The 22,417-nt window shown below is 35.3% G+C and overlaps 1 protein-coding gene across 1 annotated transcript in view; it reads right to left on the bottom strand.

Annotated features, from left to right (window-relative positions):
* The window catches only part of ARFGEF1 (ADP ribosylation factor guanine nucleotide exchange factor 1), a 163,508-nt gene extending 141,296 nt beyond the window's left edge, over nt 1-22,212 (bottom strand). Inside the window, exon 1 of the mRNA XM_044665941.1 lies at nt 21,991-22,212. Coding sequence (XP_044521876.1) covers nt 21,991-22,114 — 124 coding nt within the window. The 5' untranslated portion in view covers nt 22,115-22,212. The remainder of the gene's footprint in view (nt 1-21,990) is intronic.
* Between the last annotated feature and the right edge of the window lie 205 nt (nt 22,213-22,417).

Raw genomic sequence — 22,417 nt, 5'->3', positions numbered from 1 at the left:
CCTGGAAAATAAGAACTAGTCATGTTGTGAAAGTAACTTGTAGACAGCCCATCTGCTCCACTAGTATCAACAAAATCCCTTAAAAACTTTCTGCCTTAGTTTTTCCCCTTTTAAAATGAAGAGAATAACAACACTTACTCAAAGGGCTGTGAGAATAAATAACATGTGCTTTGCAAAATCTTTCAAGTACTATATGAGAACTTTTCTCCTCAATAAAATGAGGATTATCACTTTGTACTATCTACCTCAGGGTTTATGAGGAAAGTACCTTTCAATTCTTATATGTCTCATGTACTACTTAGAAGTACTTGAGTGAAACACTGGATAGAGTACTGTACTTGGAGTTGGAGACCTAAGCAAAATATTGTCTCAGATATTTATTGTGTGAATTTGGCAAGCACTTAACGCTATAGTCCTAGTATTTTCATCTATAAAATTGGAAAAGTAATAGGATCTGCTTTATAGTTATTGTAAGAATCAAATGAGATTATACATGTAAAGCACTTTGTTAACTTTAAAGCATCCATGTGCTTGTAAATTTTTATTTTCTTAAAATTTATATATATTTATTCTTTTCATTGCTGTAGCTGGAAAAATTGAGGGTCATGAAAATTTTTTCCTGATTAACATCACTGATTAAGATCACCTTGATCTGAAATAACCTGGATCCTCTACATGTCCAAACAATTCTGAGATCATTTGTGGTTACTGGAAGATATAACTGTTTACCACTGAGGGAAAATGACTTTTGCTATAATGCTTCAAATGATCCAAGGAAAATTAAAAGTGAAAAATAAGATACACACAAATGAAGACAATCCACATATATATTACAAACTGGAAAGAAAATACTTTTATGCAGTATAGACACAAACTGCAAATTCATGGAAGAAAGAGTAAATAGCCTATTTTGCAGAAAAGTCAACTAGTCACATATCCAGAGTGAATAACAAATAGAAACTAAAAGAATATAATGGTTAACATATGACAGGAGGATTTAAAAGAAAAAAAAAACTTTATAAATCTGAAATTTATTGAATACAATATTAACCTGTTCTAAGTGTTACAAAATACTAGAAATATTTCAAATGTAACAGAAATTATATTTAAACCTAGATCTCCTGATTCTAAACTCAGGGCTCTTAGGAGGCCAACTTAGAAGAAAATATAGATTTTTTGAAAAAAAGAGTAAATATAAGAGAGTTAGTGGAGAGGGAAGGTTGAAAATATTGTTTAAAGTTAACCACAAATGTGTTTCTGAAAGGTGAATATAAGTTAGATTTTCATAAAGGATTTTAAAGTCTTAAAATCTATTTAAGGAAGCATATATTAATTAATCATATTGTAATTAAAACCACTGTTTTCTTAATTGAAATTTTACATAGCATGTTCTTTATGAGATTTATGAGCAGAGGAAAATATTTTTAATGATGCTGATTTTATTTTAATTTGCTATCAAGTGATAATCTGTGATAATCTGCCAATAAATATTAAGTATCTGTTAAATTTCTACTATGGACCTAGAACTGGTAAAAGTAATAACAAATTACATAGATGGAATTTTTTCCAATTAACAAAAATCTTTTTTTCTTACCTACCTTTTCATGCCACCAAAAAACGAAATGGGGGGGAGGGGAGGACAGAAAAAAATCCCCTATAACAACTACCCAAAGACAAGCAAAACAATTTTCTAATTTGTCATGCCCAATCACTTGCACCCTTAGTCCTATTCCTTTCTAATGGGGGTAGATGGCATTCTTCATCACTGGTCCTCTAGAATCATGGCTTCTCATTGGTAACACCTTAAAAAGGGCTTTGTTCACAGCAATTCTTGAAAGGTTAGATAAGACAAGCACCTAATTTTAGGAGGAAGAAAAATGATACCCAGAGAGATCTAGTGATTTGTCCAGGGTCATAAAATTAAGAAGTGAAACAACTTATGTTTAAACCTTGGTCTCCTATCTCTAAACTCAGGGCTCTCAGAACAGCTTAGAAAAAAACGTGAATCTTTTCAAAAAGAGCAAATAAAAAGTGGAGGGAAAGGTTGAAAATATTGTTAAAGTTAAGTTTATCAATTTGCAACTTAGTTACTTTTTGAGATTTTAAACAATCTTAATCATTTGTCAAAAATTTAGGGTTTCAGAAAACCAGAATCAATATTAAGCCAAAAACCAACAAGTACTTTAGTCAGTGTACTCTCCCTCTCAATCCCAAAAAGGATCATCAAGTAGTTTTTAGAGATTAAGCTGAACTCTCCCCTCACCACCTCTTTAAATGAGATAGTCTTCTAACTCCAAATTTACTATTCCTTCTAGTATGCTATGTTGCCTCCCAAAGGATCAAGAAATCATCTGTATTAAAACGATTAAAGAACACAAAGAGCAGTGAGATGGCTCAGTGGATAGAGCCAGACCTAGAGAGAGAAGGTACTGGGTTTAAATTTGGTCTTAAGACCCTTCCTAACTGTGTGACTCTGGACAATCACTTAACCTCAAATTGCAGCCTTGGAAAATACCTACCTTAAGGAGTGAAAAGAAAATAAGAAACTAGTAAAGGAGAAAGCAAAGTTTCAAGGTTAATGCATCACAAAAGAGCAGGGTTATGGAAGTTACAGTGAAATAAGGGCAAGAGTCTAGATGGAGAAAAAAAAGGTTTTGTGTAGAGAAATACACAGAGAGAAGATTGAAAAGATATTCCTGCAACATTGAGAGAATGAGGGAAGACACCAGCACTTAATCCACCAATTTTATAGGAGAAACAGATAAAATGACTGCAGGATGGACAGCAGTGAGTTAGATGGCAATTTGACAATTATTCCCATGTTCTTATGCAAATACTGAAACCAAATAATTTACTTGTGCTACACTTCCCTCCTCCTTCCTCAGGCTAAATTGGAAAAGGTTGTTCCCCAAATTCCAAATACCAAAGTGGATTGCTCTAAAGAGGTAACTCCTCTTATGCAAATACTGAAACTAAATAAACTACTTATGCTATATTTCCCTCCCTCCTTCCTCAGGCTAGATAGGAAAAGGTTGAAAATCTTAAACTAAAACTTTTGGGGAGGGAGCAGATGTGTTTCTGGCTTTTAGGAAATTATCATTTGTTTCACTATTTTAAAAAATACAGACCAAAGCAAGTTCCAGGTACTTAGATCTAAATATAAAAAGTCAAAACATGCAAAAAGTTTGAGATTTTAGGATTATAGGATCATAGGGTTATAGACTTGGAGCTAGAAGGGAGTCTAAAGTAATCTAGTAGGATCCTTATCTTCTCATATGCAACTAAGCTCAAGGAAATGAAAGAACATCCAAGATCACATTAGTAATAAATGACAGTGGAATTTGAACCCAGGTCCTTCTGTGACTCTTTCTATTTCACTATGCTGCTTCCCACTATCTTGGACTTTTTCCTCTCTTCCTCACCTATTTACCCAATCAGTTAACAAATTCTATCAATTACACTACCATTTCATTTCTCTCATCCAAATTTTCCTCTTGATTCCAACTGCCATCATTCTCAGTTCAATCATTACTACCTACCAGGACTATTTCAGAAACATACTAACTTATCTTTTCTAATCCATTCCCTGTACCACAACCAAAACAATATTTATGTACAAATCTTATCATGTTATTCTTGTTTTAAACCTCTGCAGCAGCTCCCTATTGCCTTTTGAAGAAAATTCAAACTCCTTTATCTGGCAATAGAGGACCCCCAAAATCTGGCATTTAGAGTTTCCAATCTACCTCTTATTCCTCAAATGTCTCCCCCTTAACCTAATGAATTCCAATCTATTCTTTAAATGCTAGATCCTCTTATTAAAATCACTCTTTTGGTAATGGTCTTCATATGAAAACCGAAAAGGCCATTACCAAAGGAGTGATTTCTACTGAGAGGAGCTATAAATATATATATGCCAAAATATTCATTATAATCCTTATAAGGTAGCAAAGAACTATAAATAGAATAGGGGGGAAGGCTAAACAAAATGTGGCATATGAAACAGAATATTATTCTAACATAAGAAATAATAACTATGAGAGCTTCAGAGAAACTGAATTAGTACAGAATGAAAAGAAAAATATATACCATGACTACAATAATCTAAACAAAAAGAACAATAAAATGAAAACATGTACTAGGTGGTTACAAAAACCAGCCTGACTCTGGAAAAGAGCTGAGAAAAATGTACCACCTCATTCCATTTCCCCCTCATCCTCTTTCACAGAAGAGGTGAGGGAATATAAGTATTATTTCCTCCAAAATAACAAAATGCTCAACTAGAACACTGTTTTATACTTTAAGTATTTTGTACCACAGTTATCTGTTTTTATATCCTTCCCCTCCTATCATGCTGTTAATGTTCCATGAGGACAGAAACATGTTACTGTTCAATTGTGTCTGACTCACTGTGACCCCATATGGGTTCTTCTTGGTTTGCCATTTCCTTCTCCAGTGAATTAAGGCCAAAAAGAGGTGAAGTGACTTACCCAGGGTTCACAGCTAGTGAATGGCTAGGGAATTCAGGTCTTCCTGACTCAAGGCACAGTGTTCTACCTTCTAAGCCAACTAGCTGCTTCCAATTTGGAAGATATTATCCTATAATTCACTGTTGAAGATTATATTTATTACTTCTTATACACATAATATTTTTAAAAAACTAATCTAGTCTTCAAAATAACATCTCTTATGGATGGTTTGCTGTATAGATTAATGACTACCATTTACTAAGGTTTTGTAGTGTTCTTGCTATTGTCCACATACCAGCTGCCTTAAGAAAAGCCTACTGGGGAACTGCTGGTTGGGCTCTGGGAGAGTGGAGACAGGTGGGGAGGGAAAGAACATGAATCATGTTAACCATGGGAAAAAATTCCAAATCAATAAAAAAATTTAAAAATAAAACAACAACAACAACAACAACAACGACAACGACAACGACAACGACAACGACAACAACAACAACAACAACAACAACAACAGAAAAGCCTATTGGTCAATTCTAGTCTAAGGCCTTCCAGGCAATATCTGTTTGGTTAATCAAAATATCTTCAGTTTTTTCCTTTAAAAAAAAAAAGGCCCACTCTATCAATCACATTGATGCACAAAATGACTACTTAGGTAGCCGACTAAACTTTCATAATAATTATCATAAAGTCCTTAGTTCTCTAGTGAGTTAGCACTTGATTTGTCTTTCATCCCCTTTCCACCTTAAATTATTTCCAGGCTTTCACCCCTTTTTCCCTTTTTCTTTGAGGCTGGGGAGGAACACAACGCTTTCCATTTTTCTGATGTCCACTCTCTGAGAAGCCTTCAGAAAGCACTAGAAAGAATGGAGAAGGCACAAACTGGTTCTGTTTGCTGATGTTCATGGGGTCTCAACAAGGGTGCCAGACCTCCATAAATAGAGAACTGTGTTAAGTCCAAATATTCCATTTTAGGACATATTTAGAAACTAGTTGGAAAACATTCCAATAAAGATGAACTGGATGGTAGGAGGCCTGGAGATGATGAAATATGGGTATCAATGGCAGTCACTGTTGATAGTTAGTCAGGGACATGAATTCTATCTAAATGTTATGCTTCCTATAGCACATGGAAAACAAGCATTCATTCTGTTCACTTATCAAACGTTTATTAAGTACCTATTACATGAAAGGCACAGGCATTAAGAACACAAAGACAGATACAACTGAGAATCTTATGTCAAGTAACTTACAACCAAGAAAAGAAATGTCGTAGAGTGGGGAAAAGTACTAGATTTAGATCCAGGAGAGCTGAGTTTGAATTCAGCCTCATATTTTAAAAAGGGTTGTTTATCACCAGGACAGTGTAATATACTAGTCATAAAGTCCTTTAAATTTATTCATAAAATGCCTACAATAACTTTTGTCCCCAAAAGTTCCAAATTAAAATTTACATCACATAATAAGTATAATATAAAATGTGATTCTATCTATAATTATTAAAACTCAAAATATAAAATTAGAAAATTCTAATTATAAAACAATTACAAATATTTTACATGGGATTTTCTGTAAGAATGAAAAGTAATCCAACAAAACCTCATACACTTATAATCTACAACACATCATGTTAAATTTCTTTATTTTGTTGAATACATATAAACATTTTGATGAAATAAATTACAACTTGGAAGGTACCTAACATAACAATCACATATAAACTTAATTTTAATATTTGACTTTAAAATTTGAATATATATTTGGTTCAATACCACACAAATACAGTCTTAAAATACGGTCCAGGTCAAGCTTTATCCTGCATTTTTGATTTTAAAAAGCAAAAATGTTCACTCATACAAGTATGTGGTAGAAAATGGGAGAATTTTACAAGCTAATTTTGTTGAAAGATGGAAATTCATTTTTCATTTTTAACTACCTAACCCACTGGTGAAAATAAACAACTAGTTATGATATGACATGAAATACTTATTTCTCTACTGGCTAATGACAATTATAGAACAAAGTCAACTGCATATACTGCTCTGTTTCTAAACAATGTTTATATGCCAAGTAGCCTTTGTATGGACGGAATCTCCTTGGCTGTGATTTTCTTCTCTTCTACCACAGGCACACTGCTTTACTTTTTACAGAAACTACTGAATGACACACCAGTGTTGACAAACAATTCATTTGAAAATTGGTCAGAGAGAAGAATAGGAACATTAGCAGAGGATAAGTTCACACCAAAAAATAGCTTTAATACTGTAAGTAGTAGAAATATAAGGTTTGTTTCCACAGTTTATTTGTGATGGTTTCAGGATGGCTTATAATGTGCATGCCCAGCAATCATAGTTTTCAAACAACCTGACATTTGCTTGGTAAGAATACAAACATCTGTAACATCTTGATCACATGATTGCAGAGCTGATGAGGCATGATTACAAGGTAAGAAAGGGAAATGAAGGAGATACTCTATTGAAGTGTAGAAAACACAAACGAGGTATGCACATGTGTCTGACAATTGGAAATTGATCATCCCTCAAATATAGAACTCTTGTGGCAAATGGTATGAACATGCTGTTTTGTCATTAGTTGTCAGTCTGATGTGATATAAGTATGAAAATCAAAATCACAGCACACATAGCCATTACCATTTTGAATCATGCACAAACCAACCTATAATGCTTCAAAAGTGCACATACATACTTGTTGTCACAGCAGAAAAATATATTTGCAATATAATCAGGCAATTATTTACTACTTAAGCATCATTCAAGAATTTTTAGTGTGAACTTCTTGCACCATCATCTATTAAACCACCATCCATGGTAACCACCAACTCAGGTAGTTGTAAGGAAAGTGCTTTGTAAATGTTAAATTATTATAGAAATATGAATTATTATCACTATAGTCTAGTGATAACATAAAGACTTTAATTACTCAGTACATTCCATTATGTACAATATTTGAAACCTAAAAATCAACAAAGAAATTATAGCCTGTTAATTTTGTTATGCTTAATTTCCTGGGGCCAAAATTGGAATCCATTTTCCAATTTATCCCAATGTATAGCGAGTTTGACAGCTAGACTATATGGAGATAATTAAACACTTAATTTTACTCTCACTACAATAGAAATTGAGATTGGGCCTCTCATTTCATTAGTATGTCGAACTCCTAATGGCAGAATTTGAATCTAGGACTAGAGCCCATATCTACCTGATATGAGTTAATAATTCCACTTTAGTAATATTATATAAACATTCATTCAAATTTGCCCTAGGTACATTCTTAGGCTCAGCATTTTTTGTAAAAAGAGCCTTCCTCTCAGCAACCTTGCATAAATTAAGCTTTACTTTCTAATTAATTGTAAGAGCCAGTATTATTCTTATTTTTTATATAACTACTTTAGGCTTGAACAGATAATACTTTTTTATTTTAAAAAAATCCCTTTAAAATATGAAATTTTTGATACCAAGTTTCTAAATAATTATATTTCACTCACTATATTAATCTATGATTTACATGATTCAGATTCCTTCAAATGAAAGTATAATTAGTTTTACTGTTTAGCACAATGAATCATGACCCCAAACCTAGTTTTCTCTATTAACAGGTCAGAACTTAAAAAAAAGAGAGAGAATATCTTAAAAAGTAACACAGGTTAGTATTCATATTTTCTACTTAGGAGTGTTCTTCTGAATTTATGCAAAGAATGATTAATTCTTATTTTTGAAACATAAAGGAGGAACATAAAAAAAAGTTAAAGGTGGTAAAAAAAAGGAACTGAAAGATGTTCTGTTGTTTAAAAAAGAGAATAAATAAAAATAAGAAAAAAGGGGAGAATTAAATAGATCATACTCTTTAATTAGGCACAAACAGAAACTCGGCTTCACTGACTATCTACAAATAGGAATATTTAAATTTTCTTATGTATACCATTTTTCTTACTTGAGAAAGATTGCCTTATTGGAAGGGATAACCATGGTAAAATACTTAGGGAATTTAATTTGCTGAATCAACAGAGCCTTTATGTTTTGGAGCTTGAATCAAGGCTGAAGTGTGAGAGATGCCTTATTCACAGAACATCCCATTAGCTATGCATGAATAGCAAAATCAAACAAAGCTCCTTATTTATTATTACTGGAAGATTCTCTCTCCATTATAAAAGATCGAAAACTACAATATTAACAATAGGCCTCGGATGGTACAAGTCTCTTGGGGGAGAGAGGAAAAAAAATAAGGCATCCATTTTTAATGAAACAAATTAGATTTAAGTCAACTCCTTTAGGACACAACAATAAATTTTGTTCACAGGTCTCTAAAAAGTATAAAAACGGAATAGCCGGTTATCCCAAAATGTAACACTTTTTCTATCCAGCATTTAAGAAACTTCTAATATTTTATTATATTATTTATGCCTATAAGAGAAAGACAAATCACCCTCAAATAGACCAGTTTTAAAAGTTGCCATCTTTATCAAGTATGACTTGGAAATATATTTTTAAAATAGTAAATTAAATTATTTTATACATTTTACAAGGAAAACTAACTTGAGAAACACACCTGAAATGGTTGGTATATGTGCTGGGTGTCCAGAAAAATAATACATAGTCTTTTGATCTACATCAGTAATGTCGAACTCAAATAGAAACAGAGGCAACTAAACCTTATATAAAGATCCCTGTAGGTCACATATTAGTTTTTAAATGTAATATTATCTATGTTTTATGACACTTTCATTTATCAAATATTTCCAAAATTTATTTTAATCTTATTTGGGCTAAACTTGGGAGTATCATAGCTGGCATACAACCTGTGGGCCACATATTTGACAAGTCTGGTCTACATAGTTATAGATGCATACTGGCTTTCAACTAGAAAAACATGCTTGCCATAATTTTTTTTTTCAAAGAAACAAAGGCATACAACCGAATATTCCTAGTGTACATATTGAAATACTGTGGTTTTGGACACTAACAGTCTATAATATTCCAATCTCTGAAGTGTTATATAAAGTGGAAATGAGACTAAAGAAAACAGAAGAATGGCTAGTCTAGAAAAAGTATCCATGAAGGAGTGTTATTGGCAACAAGATTTTGAGAGCTTTAAGAAATGGATCAAGATACCTAAAAGAGGCCAGAATGCCAAAGGTTTGTAAAAATACTTGGACCTTATATTAGCAAAAAAATATTAAGTGACCACCAGGTGAAACGGGATAGAAGATAAAGGTGCCCAGGACAGGTCCTATAAGAGACCCAAGGTTAGCAGTTATGACTTGTGTAAAGATCCAGCAAGAGACTGAGAAGTCAAATATATTGGACTCTTCCAGGAGGAAGGAGTGTCCTGAAAACCTGAAGAGAAGAAAACATCAAGGAGAAGGGAGTAATTCAGAGTAAAAGACTACAGAGAAGTAAAGAATGAATATTGAGAAAAGATCAATGGATTTAATAATGGAGAGCAGTTTTGATTATGAGATGGTTAAAAAAAAAAAGACTGTAGACAGTTAAGAAGAAAAAGAGGAGGCATCTGTTATCAATGACTTCAAGAAGCTCAGCCACAAAAAGCAGAAGAGAAATGGGAAAAGAAGTAATGGAGATGAACAGATCAAATGAAGGTTTTTTGAAAACATGGGAGACACAGTTATTGTGGGCATATTTGTGGGAAGAAGGAAAACAGCCTGTAGACAGATATTTGAAAATAAGAGAGAGAAGGGCAGCTAGGTGGCTAAATGGATAGAGCCAGACTGGAGATGGAGTCCTTGGGTTCAAACGGTCTCAAACACTTCCTAGCTTTGTGACCTAGGCAAGTCTCTTAACCCCAATTGTCTAGCCCTTATATCTCTTCTGCCCTGGAACTAATACTTAATATCAATTCTACAATAGAAGATCAGAGTTTAAAAAAAAAAAAAAGGAGGAAATGTGACAGAGTGGGAATAATGTTAAGAGGGTTAAATCTGCTGGAGAATATGTAGAGGAATGAGGTCACTTATGCATAGAGCGGTTATGGCAAGAAAGACCGCCTCTGTGTGAGACAGGGGTGAAACCAGAAGAAAGTGGCAGAAAGCATTTGTGGGATATTAGATGAAAAGATGGAAGTTCACAGAAAATAGTCTCAATTTTTTTCAATAAAATATGAGGCAAGATCTTAACTTAAGACAGGAAAGGGAGCCATGGGAAGTTTCAGGAGGGATGAAAAGAGTTAGAAAAGTTACTGTGGTAAGGGGAATAGTGTAAAAGGATTGCTTAGCAGTAGTGAGGGCCCAGTTGAGGTTACATAATTTAAATTTGTAGTGGATTCAGGCAGGACAGTTGCTTGATTTTCTTCATCTTCATTCAACAACACTTATATAGGGAAAAAAAAGTTTGAATGGTAGGAGTGATCCAAAGCTGAAGCTTTTGTAGGGCAAATTTGGCAATACAATAAAACAGGAAGAAGAGAGAGAATGATAGGATGTGATGGTATATCCACTTTATGGCACAAAGAGTTAGCAAAGGTTACTGAGAAAAAGCAGTTAGAACAGGAGGAAGAAAACCAAAATAAAATTCACAAAAATCTAGAAGAGAATATCCAAGAGAAGAACCATCAAATGCTGCAGTCAAAAAAAAAATGAGGCTCGAGAAAAGTCGATTGGATTCGGTAATTAAGAAATCATTTGTTGGGGGCAGCTGGGTAGCTCAGTGGATTGAGAGCCAGGTCTAGAGACCGGCGGTTCTAGGTTCAAATATGTTCTCAGACACTTCCCAGCTATGTGACCCTGGGCAAGTCACTTGACCCCCACTGCCTAGCCCTTACCACTCTTCTGCCTAGGAGCCAAAACACAGTACTGACTCCAACACTGAAGGTAAGGGTTTAAAAAAAAAAAAAAAAAAAGAAATCATTTGTTAATTTGGAAAGAACATTTTTCAAGCAAATGAGACTGACTGGAAACTAGATTGCAGAGGGCTTAGAACTCAGTCAGAAGAGAGGAAATGGGGGAATGTATAACTTATTCAAGTTTAGCTGAGGAGAGGGGAAATACAGAATAAAAGCTAGAGGACATAAGATCAAGTGACAGTTTTCTAAAGATGAAAGAAACACGTGTGTATTTGTTTTGAAAGAAGTAAAAAAAGAACCAGTAGTCAGGAAGAGATTGGGGGGCAATCTGCTGGAGAGGTTACTTGAGGTGAGAGGGCTAGTGCTTGGCAAAGAGAAGAACCACCTCTGCATCAGAAACTACAGTGAGGGCAATAATGGGAGCTTTTGAGAGTTATCAGGATAAGGGAAAAGAGGTAACTCATGAAATGGCCTCAGTTTGGTCTCTCTCCTCCAGTGCATCTTCCATACAGCTGCAATATTGATTTTCCTAAAGTAGACAGACCACATCACTCCCCCTGCTCAAGAAATTTCAGTTATCTTCTGTCTCTAGGATAAAACACGAATGCCACTTTGGGGGCATTTAAAGGCCTTTATAATCTACTGCCAGTCCATTTTAACAAGCTTTATATACTCAATATTCCAACTAAATTCATCTATTTGCTTTTCCTCTTACATAACACTTCATTTTCTGCCTCTGTATGTAAGCTGTCCACCATTAGAATGCTCTCCTTCCTGATCTGTTTCTTGGGACCCTGGGAATCCTTGAAGGTTCAGCTCAAGTGCCACCATCTGCAAGCAAACTTGCCTGATTCTCCCAGTTGTTTTCTCTCCAGTTTGTATTGTTTTACACATACCTTATATTTAGTGATGAGCATGTTGAACATGAACCTTCCCTCATAAAATGGACTCTTACTCCTCTATATTTGGTTTCTTCCCCATTTACAGTTTAAGGTCTCAGAGACAGGGGCTAGCTTTCTGTCTGTATCCCCAGTTCTTAGTACACTGCTTGGAACATAGTAATAATTTAACAGATGACTCTTTCCCCCCATTCCTTTGTTCATTAATTCCTTCAAGGCAGTTTTCCTATTCTCAGAAGGGTTATTTAAAAATCTCTTTACATCATTAATCATGGTTAGTAAAAACAAATTCAAAACACTATATATATAAAGGAATTCATTTTTTCTCTAAACTTTAGAAAAAAATATATATATATACAGTAAACATCTCTTTTTATCTGGAAAATAGCCAATAACCTGAAAACAAGCACACAAAAAAAGCCTCTCAGCAGCCAAAACAAAGGCCCCATATGTAGTATAGCTTGTCTCTTTACTTATAACCCCATAGTCCTCACTTTGAACTTAGTTTATATACAGTTCAAAAAAATTATGTGTGTTCTTGTTTCCAGGGGATAGAGGTTAGACCTGTGATTTCACTGGTATAGGGAACTCCTAGGTGATGAAATTCCCTCTATCAATGCAGGCTGGCACTTTCTCAGCCATTAATAGGCTTAGAATTTGCCTAAGGCATTGGAAAGTGAAGTGACTTGCCCAGGATCACACAGTCAGTATGTGTCAGAGGCAGGACTTGAACCTAGGTCTTTCTGGCTTGGAGGAAAGTTCTCTATCCATCACGTCATGCTGGTTTCCAAGCCCCAAAGAAATCAGAAGGGAAGAAAGAGGCTGCAAACACACTGACATCAGCAAGAAGTCAAAGCTGGGGAAGACAGAAAAATTACGAAAAACAGACATGAGAACCTAGGAAAGTACAGTAGTCTGTATTCATTTCATGTAGACCAAACAGTTCTTTAATGTCTCTACTGACTTAGAATGTTTTACTGGATTATAGCATAATATGATAATTTTTGGTAATAGTCATCAGGAAAAAGTTAAGTTCCATTCAGCTATCTTAATTCTCTGAGGAGTTGTAATTTCTTTGATGTGGGTGCTTTCCCTACCAATATGGATTCTCCAATTTTGTGAATGGTCTTTGAGAACTGCCATGGTCCCGCAGCTAACCTGGTGATGAAATCTTCTGAACTTGTCAGGCTGGTACTTGAAAAATATAGTTGCTTACCAATCCCATACCTGAAGTTTTTTTAGTCCAAAAGGGCAGAATGCTCTGTTCACGTACACTGGAGAATTTTGAGTCATTTCCATACTACAATGAAGCATCAAGGCAGGACTGTAGTACAAGTATATGTTCAATCATTTACTATTTTTTTTTAAAGACAAGGAAGTAGGTTATATATTCTGGAATAATTTCCATCAAAAATGGTTAAATAAAAAGTTTAGGATGACCCTTAACTATTCAGAAAACTTTACAATCTAGATCAACTTATTTTCAAAGACTGATGATACCCTCATTTTTGCTATGCTAATAATAATAAGTAAACCTAAGCTACTAATAACATAATTATACTCTGAAAGACTTTTTAGTCTTAACATTTAATTACCTTTTCAAATTTTTGTAATCAGTTTCAGTAAGTTGAATATAGTAAGTACTTAATAAATGCTATTTATTCATTCTTAACCTTATTCATTTTGACGTAGTGTTTAATGCAAGCCAAAGAAGGATGTATTTAAAGATAGTGAAAAAAATTTCTGCTAATAATGTAATAATACCACTGTTGAACAAGTAGACTGTAGATTAAGAGTTTGGTATTAGTGAACACAGTAGGTAGCCTTTGTTGTTTCTGTTTTAAAATGTTTTCAAGATCTGTGTGCTTGAATTTTTATAATTATTTTAAGAGGAAAAGCTTTTATAGTAAATATCATTTCTGCATCTGTTCTATAGCTGTTACACTATTAATTTATAAGTGAAACAAAGAAAATGATGCTAAGCATAAAATGAATTTGACTCATGCATATCATTACTTGACTGGATTTGTTATCTCATCATCATAAGTACTCCTTCCAGTGATGTAGATCACAATTCATATGCTCTTTTATCTTAAGCAACTCATTCTTTTCCCCCTATAGATCCTTCATAAATGGTCATATCAGAAGACTTCCACTAGATCTCTTGAAATTCTGGGAATGCCAAAATGGTACACTGGCTCTCTTTTGTTATTTTATCACATGACTGGCTTATACCTCATCTTGTTTTATTTTTCTGATGACATCTTTTACATTGCTTATTGTTAAGCAATTCTTAGTTGGTAATACACTGCAGACTCCTCATGATAATCACACATCTCACTACTTTAATTCTTTAGAGCCAATGGTATGGTGTGACTTTTAGTCAGTCATACAGCATTGCCATGAGAATATTTGTTTAAAAAAAACACTTGAAAATCATTAAAAGCAATTCACAATTTTCTAAAAGCTATATAGACTCTTCTCCTACTGTTCAATTCTAGGTCCAGCACACGTCCAGGATAGATTTACTAACAGATCTACTTTATAGAGTGCCCATGTACCTGCATATAACACTCTAAACTAGTGATGGGCAAACTTTTTAAAGAGGGAAAGGAAATGCTCATCTGTAGGTCTGTTTCTAAGGCAACTCTTTCCACGTTTCATTGTATTGTATTCGTCAGATTAGGAATAATGTTGTGGGGCTGGATAGAACATTTCATGGGGGCCATAGTTTGCCCATCACTGCTCTAAACAATAGATATTCTTCCTCCTCTTGATTGTTTTCTTTTGTAGATGGTTAAGATTGAAATCTTAAATGATTAAGGATCCAGATAGCTAAGTGCCATAGTCACATTAGAGCACTAATCAGGGAGACCTGAGTCAAATTGTTCTTCAGACACTTATTAGATACATAGTTCTAGGCGTGTCACTTAATTCCTAAGCCATAATTTCCTTATATGTAAAATAGGAAAAAGAAAGGAATACTTTATATCTAAGGTTTAATTAGTTAAAGAGCAAAGCACCATTAGGAAATAAAGTCAGTATATCTTTTGCTGCAATTCAATTCTGAATAGTATAATAATTGCAGGGGCAGCTAGGTAGCTTAGTGGTTTGAGAACCAGGCCCAGAGATGGGAGGTCCTGGGTTCAAATTTGACTTCAGAAACTTCCTAGTTATGTGACCCTGAGCAAGTCACTTAAACCCCATTGCCTAGCCATTACCACTCTTCTGCCTTGGAACCAATATACACAGTATTGATTCTAAGATAGAAGGTAGGCATTTTAAAAACAAATAAATTGTGTAAGACATTTTTCCTTGTGGATGCTAATTATAAATAGAAAATAAAATCATTAAAATTAAGACATCTTAATATTCTGAACTTCAGTGTTGTCAAAAATGTCTTGGCCATTATATCGCTAATAATAATCAAAGCAACCTTAAAGATTGATTCCCTAACAAAATAAAAATTACTTTAAAAAAAAAAAAGCTTACCAAACCCACATTTGCAATTAATTTAATAAAAGATCTTTCTATTTAAAAAATGTTCAATAAATAAGTTGTTGATAATAATAACCTTGCCTAGGAAAATTGTAAAGTACATACAAAAAGGTAAACTGAAAAAATATAAATATATAAGTTTATGTTTAATTGACATTATGGTAACATTTTCCCTCTGTCACAAATGCTGTACATTCTTTGAGGTAAATGCCACCCAATCCCTCACCAAATAATGGCCCAATATTTTCCTCCTCTTTTGAAAAGGCAGTTTATCTCCCCAAAGATAGTTCTTGAAATAGAACTTAATAAGTCCTGTCACAGAAAACAAAGGGTTAAATGAAAGAAAAAAACCAATTGTCAGATTATCCTTATTTCTATCTGTTCTTTCATAAGCTTGTGCTACAAAAACTACTGGTTTCCCAGTGCTGCACAATCAATCTTAAGGAGACACTGTGGAATTGTAGGTAAATAAACCCAAATCAAAAAAGTTGCAAGGAAAGGGAAACCTAAAGATAAATACTACCTTTTAATGGCTAAATTAAAGAATCTACCTCATAAAATCCTTTATCTTCAAGGCAGAGCTCAAATACCATCTTAACTTTGCATAAAGCCTTTCCTAATCCCCTCTTTGATTGCTAGTGCCTCCTTGCAAATTATTTTTTATTTAGTTATTTTGAATTTGTCTTTATATATTTTGTCTATATTTTTAAAGACCCTTATGACTACCATTAGAATGCAAGTTCCTAGAAAGCAGGAATTGTTTCTTTTATGGTATTTGTATTCCCAGGACTCACACAATTCCTGGCACATAGCATACACTTAAATACTTATCGATGGATAATAATGATAATAGTCATGATAATTGATTAAAGTTGGTGATAACAATTAACATTTATATAAGGCTTCAAAGTTTGCAGAGAATTTCACAAATATCTGGAAGATAGGTGCTGCTTTTTATAGATAAGGAAACTGAGGCAGACAGAAGTTAAGTGACTTGCCCAGGATTGCATAGCTATTAAGTATCTGGGGCCACATTTGAATTCAGTTCTTCCTGACTCCAAAACCAGCATTCTATTCACTGTGCCACATAGGGAAAGTGGCAAGAGTCTAGTATCAAAATTATCAGAAGACTTCATTTTGAATCTTAGTCTCTGTTAGTTACTCTAGGCTCCACTTCTGACTCTCTGGACTTCTTTCTTGATCAAAACCCAATAGTCTTTTCACTTAAAGATTATTCAGTCCTTGTAACCCTTTCCTCTAATTGGTGAGTTTCTCTGGAATTTCTTATTTTAAATAAAGTGCTCAGGCCAGGAATGTTGACACCTTTATTTCTCTATGGCTCAGTTCCTGACTTCTTTCTCCACCATGCCCCATGCCAGTATCTTTTCCCCACTTCTTCTCAGCTTTCTTTTATATGTTGTCTTCCTCCATTAAAACATAACCTGGAGGGGGCAGCTGGGTAGCTCAGTAGATGAGAGCCAGGCCTAGAGACGGGAGGTCCTAGGTTCAAATCCGGCCTCAGACACTTCCCAGCTGTGTGACCCTGGGCAAGTCACTTGACCCCCATTGCCTACCCTTACCACTCTTCTGCCTTGGAGCCAATACACAGTATTGACTCCAAGGAAAGGTAAGGGTTTAAAAAAAAACAAAACAAAACAAAACAAAAACAAACAAACAAACAAACAAACAAACATACCCTGGGGGCAGCTATGTGGATAGAGAACCTGGTCTAAACACAGGAGATCCTAGTTTCAAATCTAGCTTCAGACACTTTCTAGCTGAATGACCCTGGGCAAGTCACTTGACCCCCATTGCCTAGCCCTTACAGCTCTTCTGCCTTGCAACCAATACACAGTATTGATTCTAAGATGGAAGGTAAGGGATTTTTAAAAAAAGTAATGTCCTTGAAGACAGAGATTACCTTTTTGCATTGTATTATATACCCATTGCCCAACATTAATAAGTAATAAGTCAAAATTCCTTTGACTTGGTGCAGTCATTTGTTTGGACCTGTTTCCTCATTTGTAAAATAAGAAGTGTGCAATAATTTCCAATGCCTCCATGACCTGGCTGGCACAGTGTCTGTCATGTTATAAGCTTTAAAAATACATTATCTATCTTTCTATCCTTACTTTCATCACTACCCTCCATATATTCAATAGTATAGCAAAATTGGCCAGTTCTTTGGATGTGACACATCCTGCCTGTCTCCATGTCTTTGAATAGGAGGTTGTCTATGCCTAGAATGTATATATTGTTCTCCCTTGTACCTCTCAGAATTAAATTTCTTTCAAAGCTTATCTCAATACCATACCTACATGAGTCCTTTCCTATTTCCACCTCAGGTGCTAGTGCCATGCCATCAAAATTACCTTTTATTTACTGTGTATATACTTATGAATGCATATTCTCTTACTATATAGAATGTATATTTCTTCAAGGTAGGGACAAAGACTCATTTGTTTTTGGAGTGCTTTACACAGTGCCTGGCACTAATAGGCCCTTTAACAAATGTTATGGATCCAAAGAGTAGATGATCTCCAGGTTTCTTCTAGTGTTACTCTAAATTTTATGACCATGTTTTTCCTTCCCTAACCTCATGGACACACTAAAACCTTGATTAAAATGGCCTTTTAGTCTAAGGAACTGCTAAGAAAAATGTTCTAGAGTAGGTTTGGATTACAATTAACTTTATTTCTGATGCCTATGTCCTTCTGAGTGAGTCACTGTTCTTTTGTAAAATGGGTTGGGATTTGTAATGATTAATGAGGGTTGCCAAGGGTGGTAACAGATCATGGCTCAGATGCTTACCCCCTATCTCATGTTCCTGCTTTAGAGAAGAAAAATTAAAGGGATAATAGACAGGGAACCATGTAAATAAATATAGTATTACCATTTTTAGACACACTATAAATGCAGTTAACTAAACAATCATATGCAATCTATAAGGAAAGTAAATCAGCAGAATCATTTTGGACAAGCATTTTAGAAAGTGATGCAATAAATACTTTAAATTTGTACCTCCTTTATTTTCACAACAGTCCTGTGAGAAAAATATTATCAGTATTATAATTCTCTTTTTTGAAACCATAGGCAAGACGGCTTGCCTGTGGACACACAACTAATAAATTTAAAGACTAAAATTTGAATCCAAGTCTTTCCTGATTCCAAATATTGTTCCTTCTGCTACACCAACCAGCTTATATAGAGCCCAGTGATAATAGTTTTTCTCTCAATCTCTCCCTTTTGACTCCTTTCTATTTTGTTTTGAATGAAATCTTCTCCCCTTTAATTACTATTCTTATATACATTTCTCTTTAAAAACTTTTTTTCTGGCCACCCTTTAAACCTTTTATTCTCATTCAATGTTATCAGCTTCTCCTTTTAACCTCACCATTCTTCAAAATTTATTATAGTATCTTAAGATCATTTTCAAATAATAACTACTGAATATAAGAAAAGTTGTTGAGCTAATGACAAACCTAAAGACTTAAAAAAACACATGAGGAGTCAAGTCCCTGAGGTTGCAAGCTTAGGGACCCAGAGGATTGGTGGGGTTTTCAATAGTAATAGGTAAGTTCTGTTAAGTGGTCGAACATTAAAAATGTATATGATTTTTTCATTGCAAATGATATTAAATATAATGCATTACTATATGCTTTGGCTCTTCACCCTAAGAAGCAGGAGGCCTCCTATATTGACTGCATCTCCCTATTATAATGAATGTGAGCTTTTTGAGAGTAAGGACTGTCAATTGTCTTCTTTTTCTGTTTGTATCCTCAGCACTTAACAGAGTTCTTTGCACATAATAAACATTTAATAAATTTTTTATTAAAAAACCTCACTATATTTTAAAGATCCAAGGGATCACTAACCACTTTCAACCCTCTCCCACCTTCCCATGAGAGAAAAAATGCCACCTCCAAGCCCAAAGTAGCAGTACTTCTAAATTCCCTGAAACTAAAAATAGCTCTGCTGCTGCTTCATCTGCCAGCAGATGGCCAGACTATTTTTAATTCAGGATTTTAGGGAGCAGGAATGGATTAAGCTGAGTTCAATGGCCAAGGTTCATCCTCTGGCTCAAGGCTGAATACAGGAAAATTGTAATGGAAGAGGGCACCACCAGAGGGCAACATACATGCACTCAAAGCAGCTTTGGGTTTCATTATAAGTTTACACAATATTACAAGTAGATTTCTGGAATCATATTTCAAAGAAAAAGATTCCTAATGATAAAAAATCAAACCAATAATATGGCTTTTAATAACACTGTAGGAACTTAGTTTCTTTAGCATTTTTTCTTTTCTTTTACAAGGAATCAAAGGTTTCTAAACTTTCACACATCAAAGACAGGCTACTAATTTTTTTAAAACAGGTAAATTGGTTTCCAGAACTAGATTTATGTGATTTCCCTAAGTTTTATCCTTTAGGAAATGTGTAGCTTTATTAAGGATAGATGTATTTTATCTTAGTAAGATGGCTATAGAAATCTTATTTATGATTGTATATTCTGTACTAGTTTGTTGAATAAATTGAGAATTGCTATTACTTTTCACCTAATCCTCACCTAAAGGCAAACAAAAATTCAGTAAAACAGTTTCCCTAAACATCCTAATTCTTCAAACTATTGACACCTGCGGTTTAATTTACTATAATATTTTTCTAATACAGAAAATTTAAGACTCAAAATATTAAAATCAGTTAAAGATGTTTAATTCTGTCAAACTAACCAACAAAATCACCAAAACTTCATAAAACAAAGCTTCATACAAATATAAAAATAATTATAATTTAACTTTTCCCCATTTTTCTGATTTCATGGTTATTCCTATCCAGAAACTAACTCAGTTTTTATACAAATTCATATGCACACACCTAACACCCTTAAAAAAGTGCACCAATAAATGACTAACTTCAAATAGAAGAGAAAAAAAGTTAAATCTGCATCCTCATATCCAAAATATTGTAAGCTTTTTGCATGCCATTTACTTAGGATCTAAAAGAAAAAAAAGTGAACACGAGACAACAAATTAAAGTGGTGTTCTCTGTTTATTTTAATTAGCAAAGTTAATTTTTACAACATCCTGGCAACTGACAGCAAAACGTTACCTTCCTCTGGCTTATTTTAATCAGTATAAATCCTTTAGGAGCTTACTTTTTCCATTAACACTGGCTTTCAAAAGCTTATCATCCCATGTGTATATTTATAACAAATTCCCTTTTTCTTCTCATCAATTCTACCTAAATCTACTGCTATAGCACAAACCCTAAGTATTCCGCATTCATCTCTGTTAAAAACTACCCATCAGTATTACAAACATTTCCCATCTTTAATAAATTCCATCTCCCCTCTACTTCCCGGATTCTGTTGTTTGTTTTCCCTCTTAACAATTCCTGTCCTAGCATTCTTGATACAAGTATTGTTTAGATTTGCACCAGCTATAGGGTTTCATTATGCTGGCTTTCTTTCCTCAACTACAAAGCACAATTCAAGCTTGAGAGCAGTAGCCACTGAAGGCACATGTGGCTGGTGGGTGTCATTGTCTTTTTCAATTTCCCATTTCATTCCCACCTCTTGTGGCTATTTATCATCTGGTGCCTTCCTCTAGTTCTTTCTCATTCCTTCCGTCCCAACACACACGTACATACAAACAGTTAAAGAAAAAAACAACAACCACCACCTCCAGTCTACTTCCAGGTCAGCACCACTGGTGACAACGCTACTACATCTTCCCAGTAGTATCGCCGGCAGAGAAATGTTAGGACTACATCAACGAGGGCAACAACTTCAAATCACTTTCCCATTCAAACCTCCCCAAAACAATCAATTTAAGTGCCAAGACAATAGAGTCCCTTCCACATCCGAGTTTGACCTAACAGCTCCACCTCCATCACAAGGCTAATAAAACAGCGCTCATCTTCTGCTTCATCACAAAGGGTTCTATCCTGCCCTCAAGGCTTTCAGCTCAGTCCAACAACACCAAAAAACAAAACAAAACAACCAAAAAAACAACAAAACAACACACAAAAAACCCCCTCTCCTCTAGGCAGCCTAGCCCATCCTTCACTCCCCAAAAACCTCGGGTTCCGGGGCGGCATTTCCTCAATCCACTTGGGCTCCCCCTCCCCTCTTTACCCCCCCATTCAGTCGAGTTGTCAACTCCAATGAGGAAGCAGAAAGAAGGGGAAAAGGGGCTCAGCAGGAGGCTAAGGTGGCTGGGGGGGGGGGGGGAGGGAGGAATATTACACACGTACACACCCACACCCCCATTCAGGTATGTCCCTTCCTCCCCCCAGTCTCTTCCCCCCCTCACCTAAGGCCACCTCGCAGGCTTTGCGCAGCTGAGAGTGATGCGCCTTCTTCACTTCCTTATCGGCCAAAATCTTCTCCAGAGCCCGGGTCAGGAACATGTTCTTCGTCTTCTTCCCTTCATACATGGACGCGGAAAAAGGAAGCGGCGGCGGTAGCAGCGGCTCCGGACCGGTGGCCGGAGGAGGAGGAAGAAGAGGAGGAAGAGAAGGGAGAAAGAACAGCAGCAGGAGGAGGATGGGGGGCGGGGAAGGCGAGAAGGGCAGGGGCAGGAAGGGGCGGAGGGAGAAGGGGCAGAGTCGGGAGGTCGGGCCGGGGTGGGGTGCGGCGGGGGGGAGAGTCGGCTCCTAGTCGTCCCACTCCCGGGGCCTCGGGCGCTGCCGCTGCTACTGCTGCTGCTTCCTCGTGGGAAGGAGGCGGCTGACAGCTGT

The sequence above is a fragment of the Gracilinanus agilis genome, chromosome 1 (assembly GCF_016433145.1).
Source record: "Gracilinanus agilis isolate LMUSP501 chromosome 1, AgileGrace, whole genome shotgun sequence".
In the NCBI taxonomy this organism is placed as follows: Eukaryota; Metazoa; Chordata; class Mammalia; order Didelphimorphia; family Didelphidae; genus Gracilinanus; species Gracilinanus agilis.
Note: the sequence above shows the minus strand (reverse complement) of the source record. Positions and strands in the feature narration are given on the sequence as shown.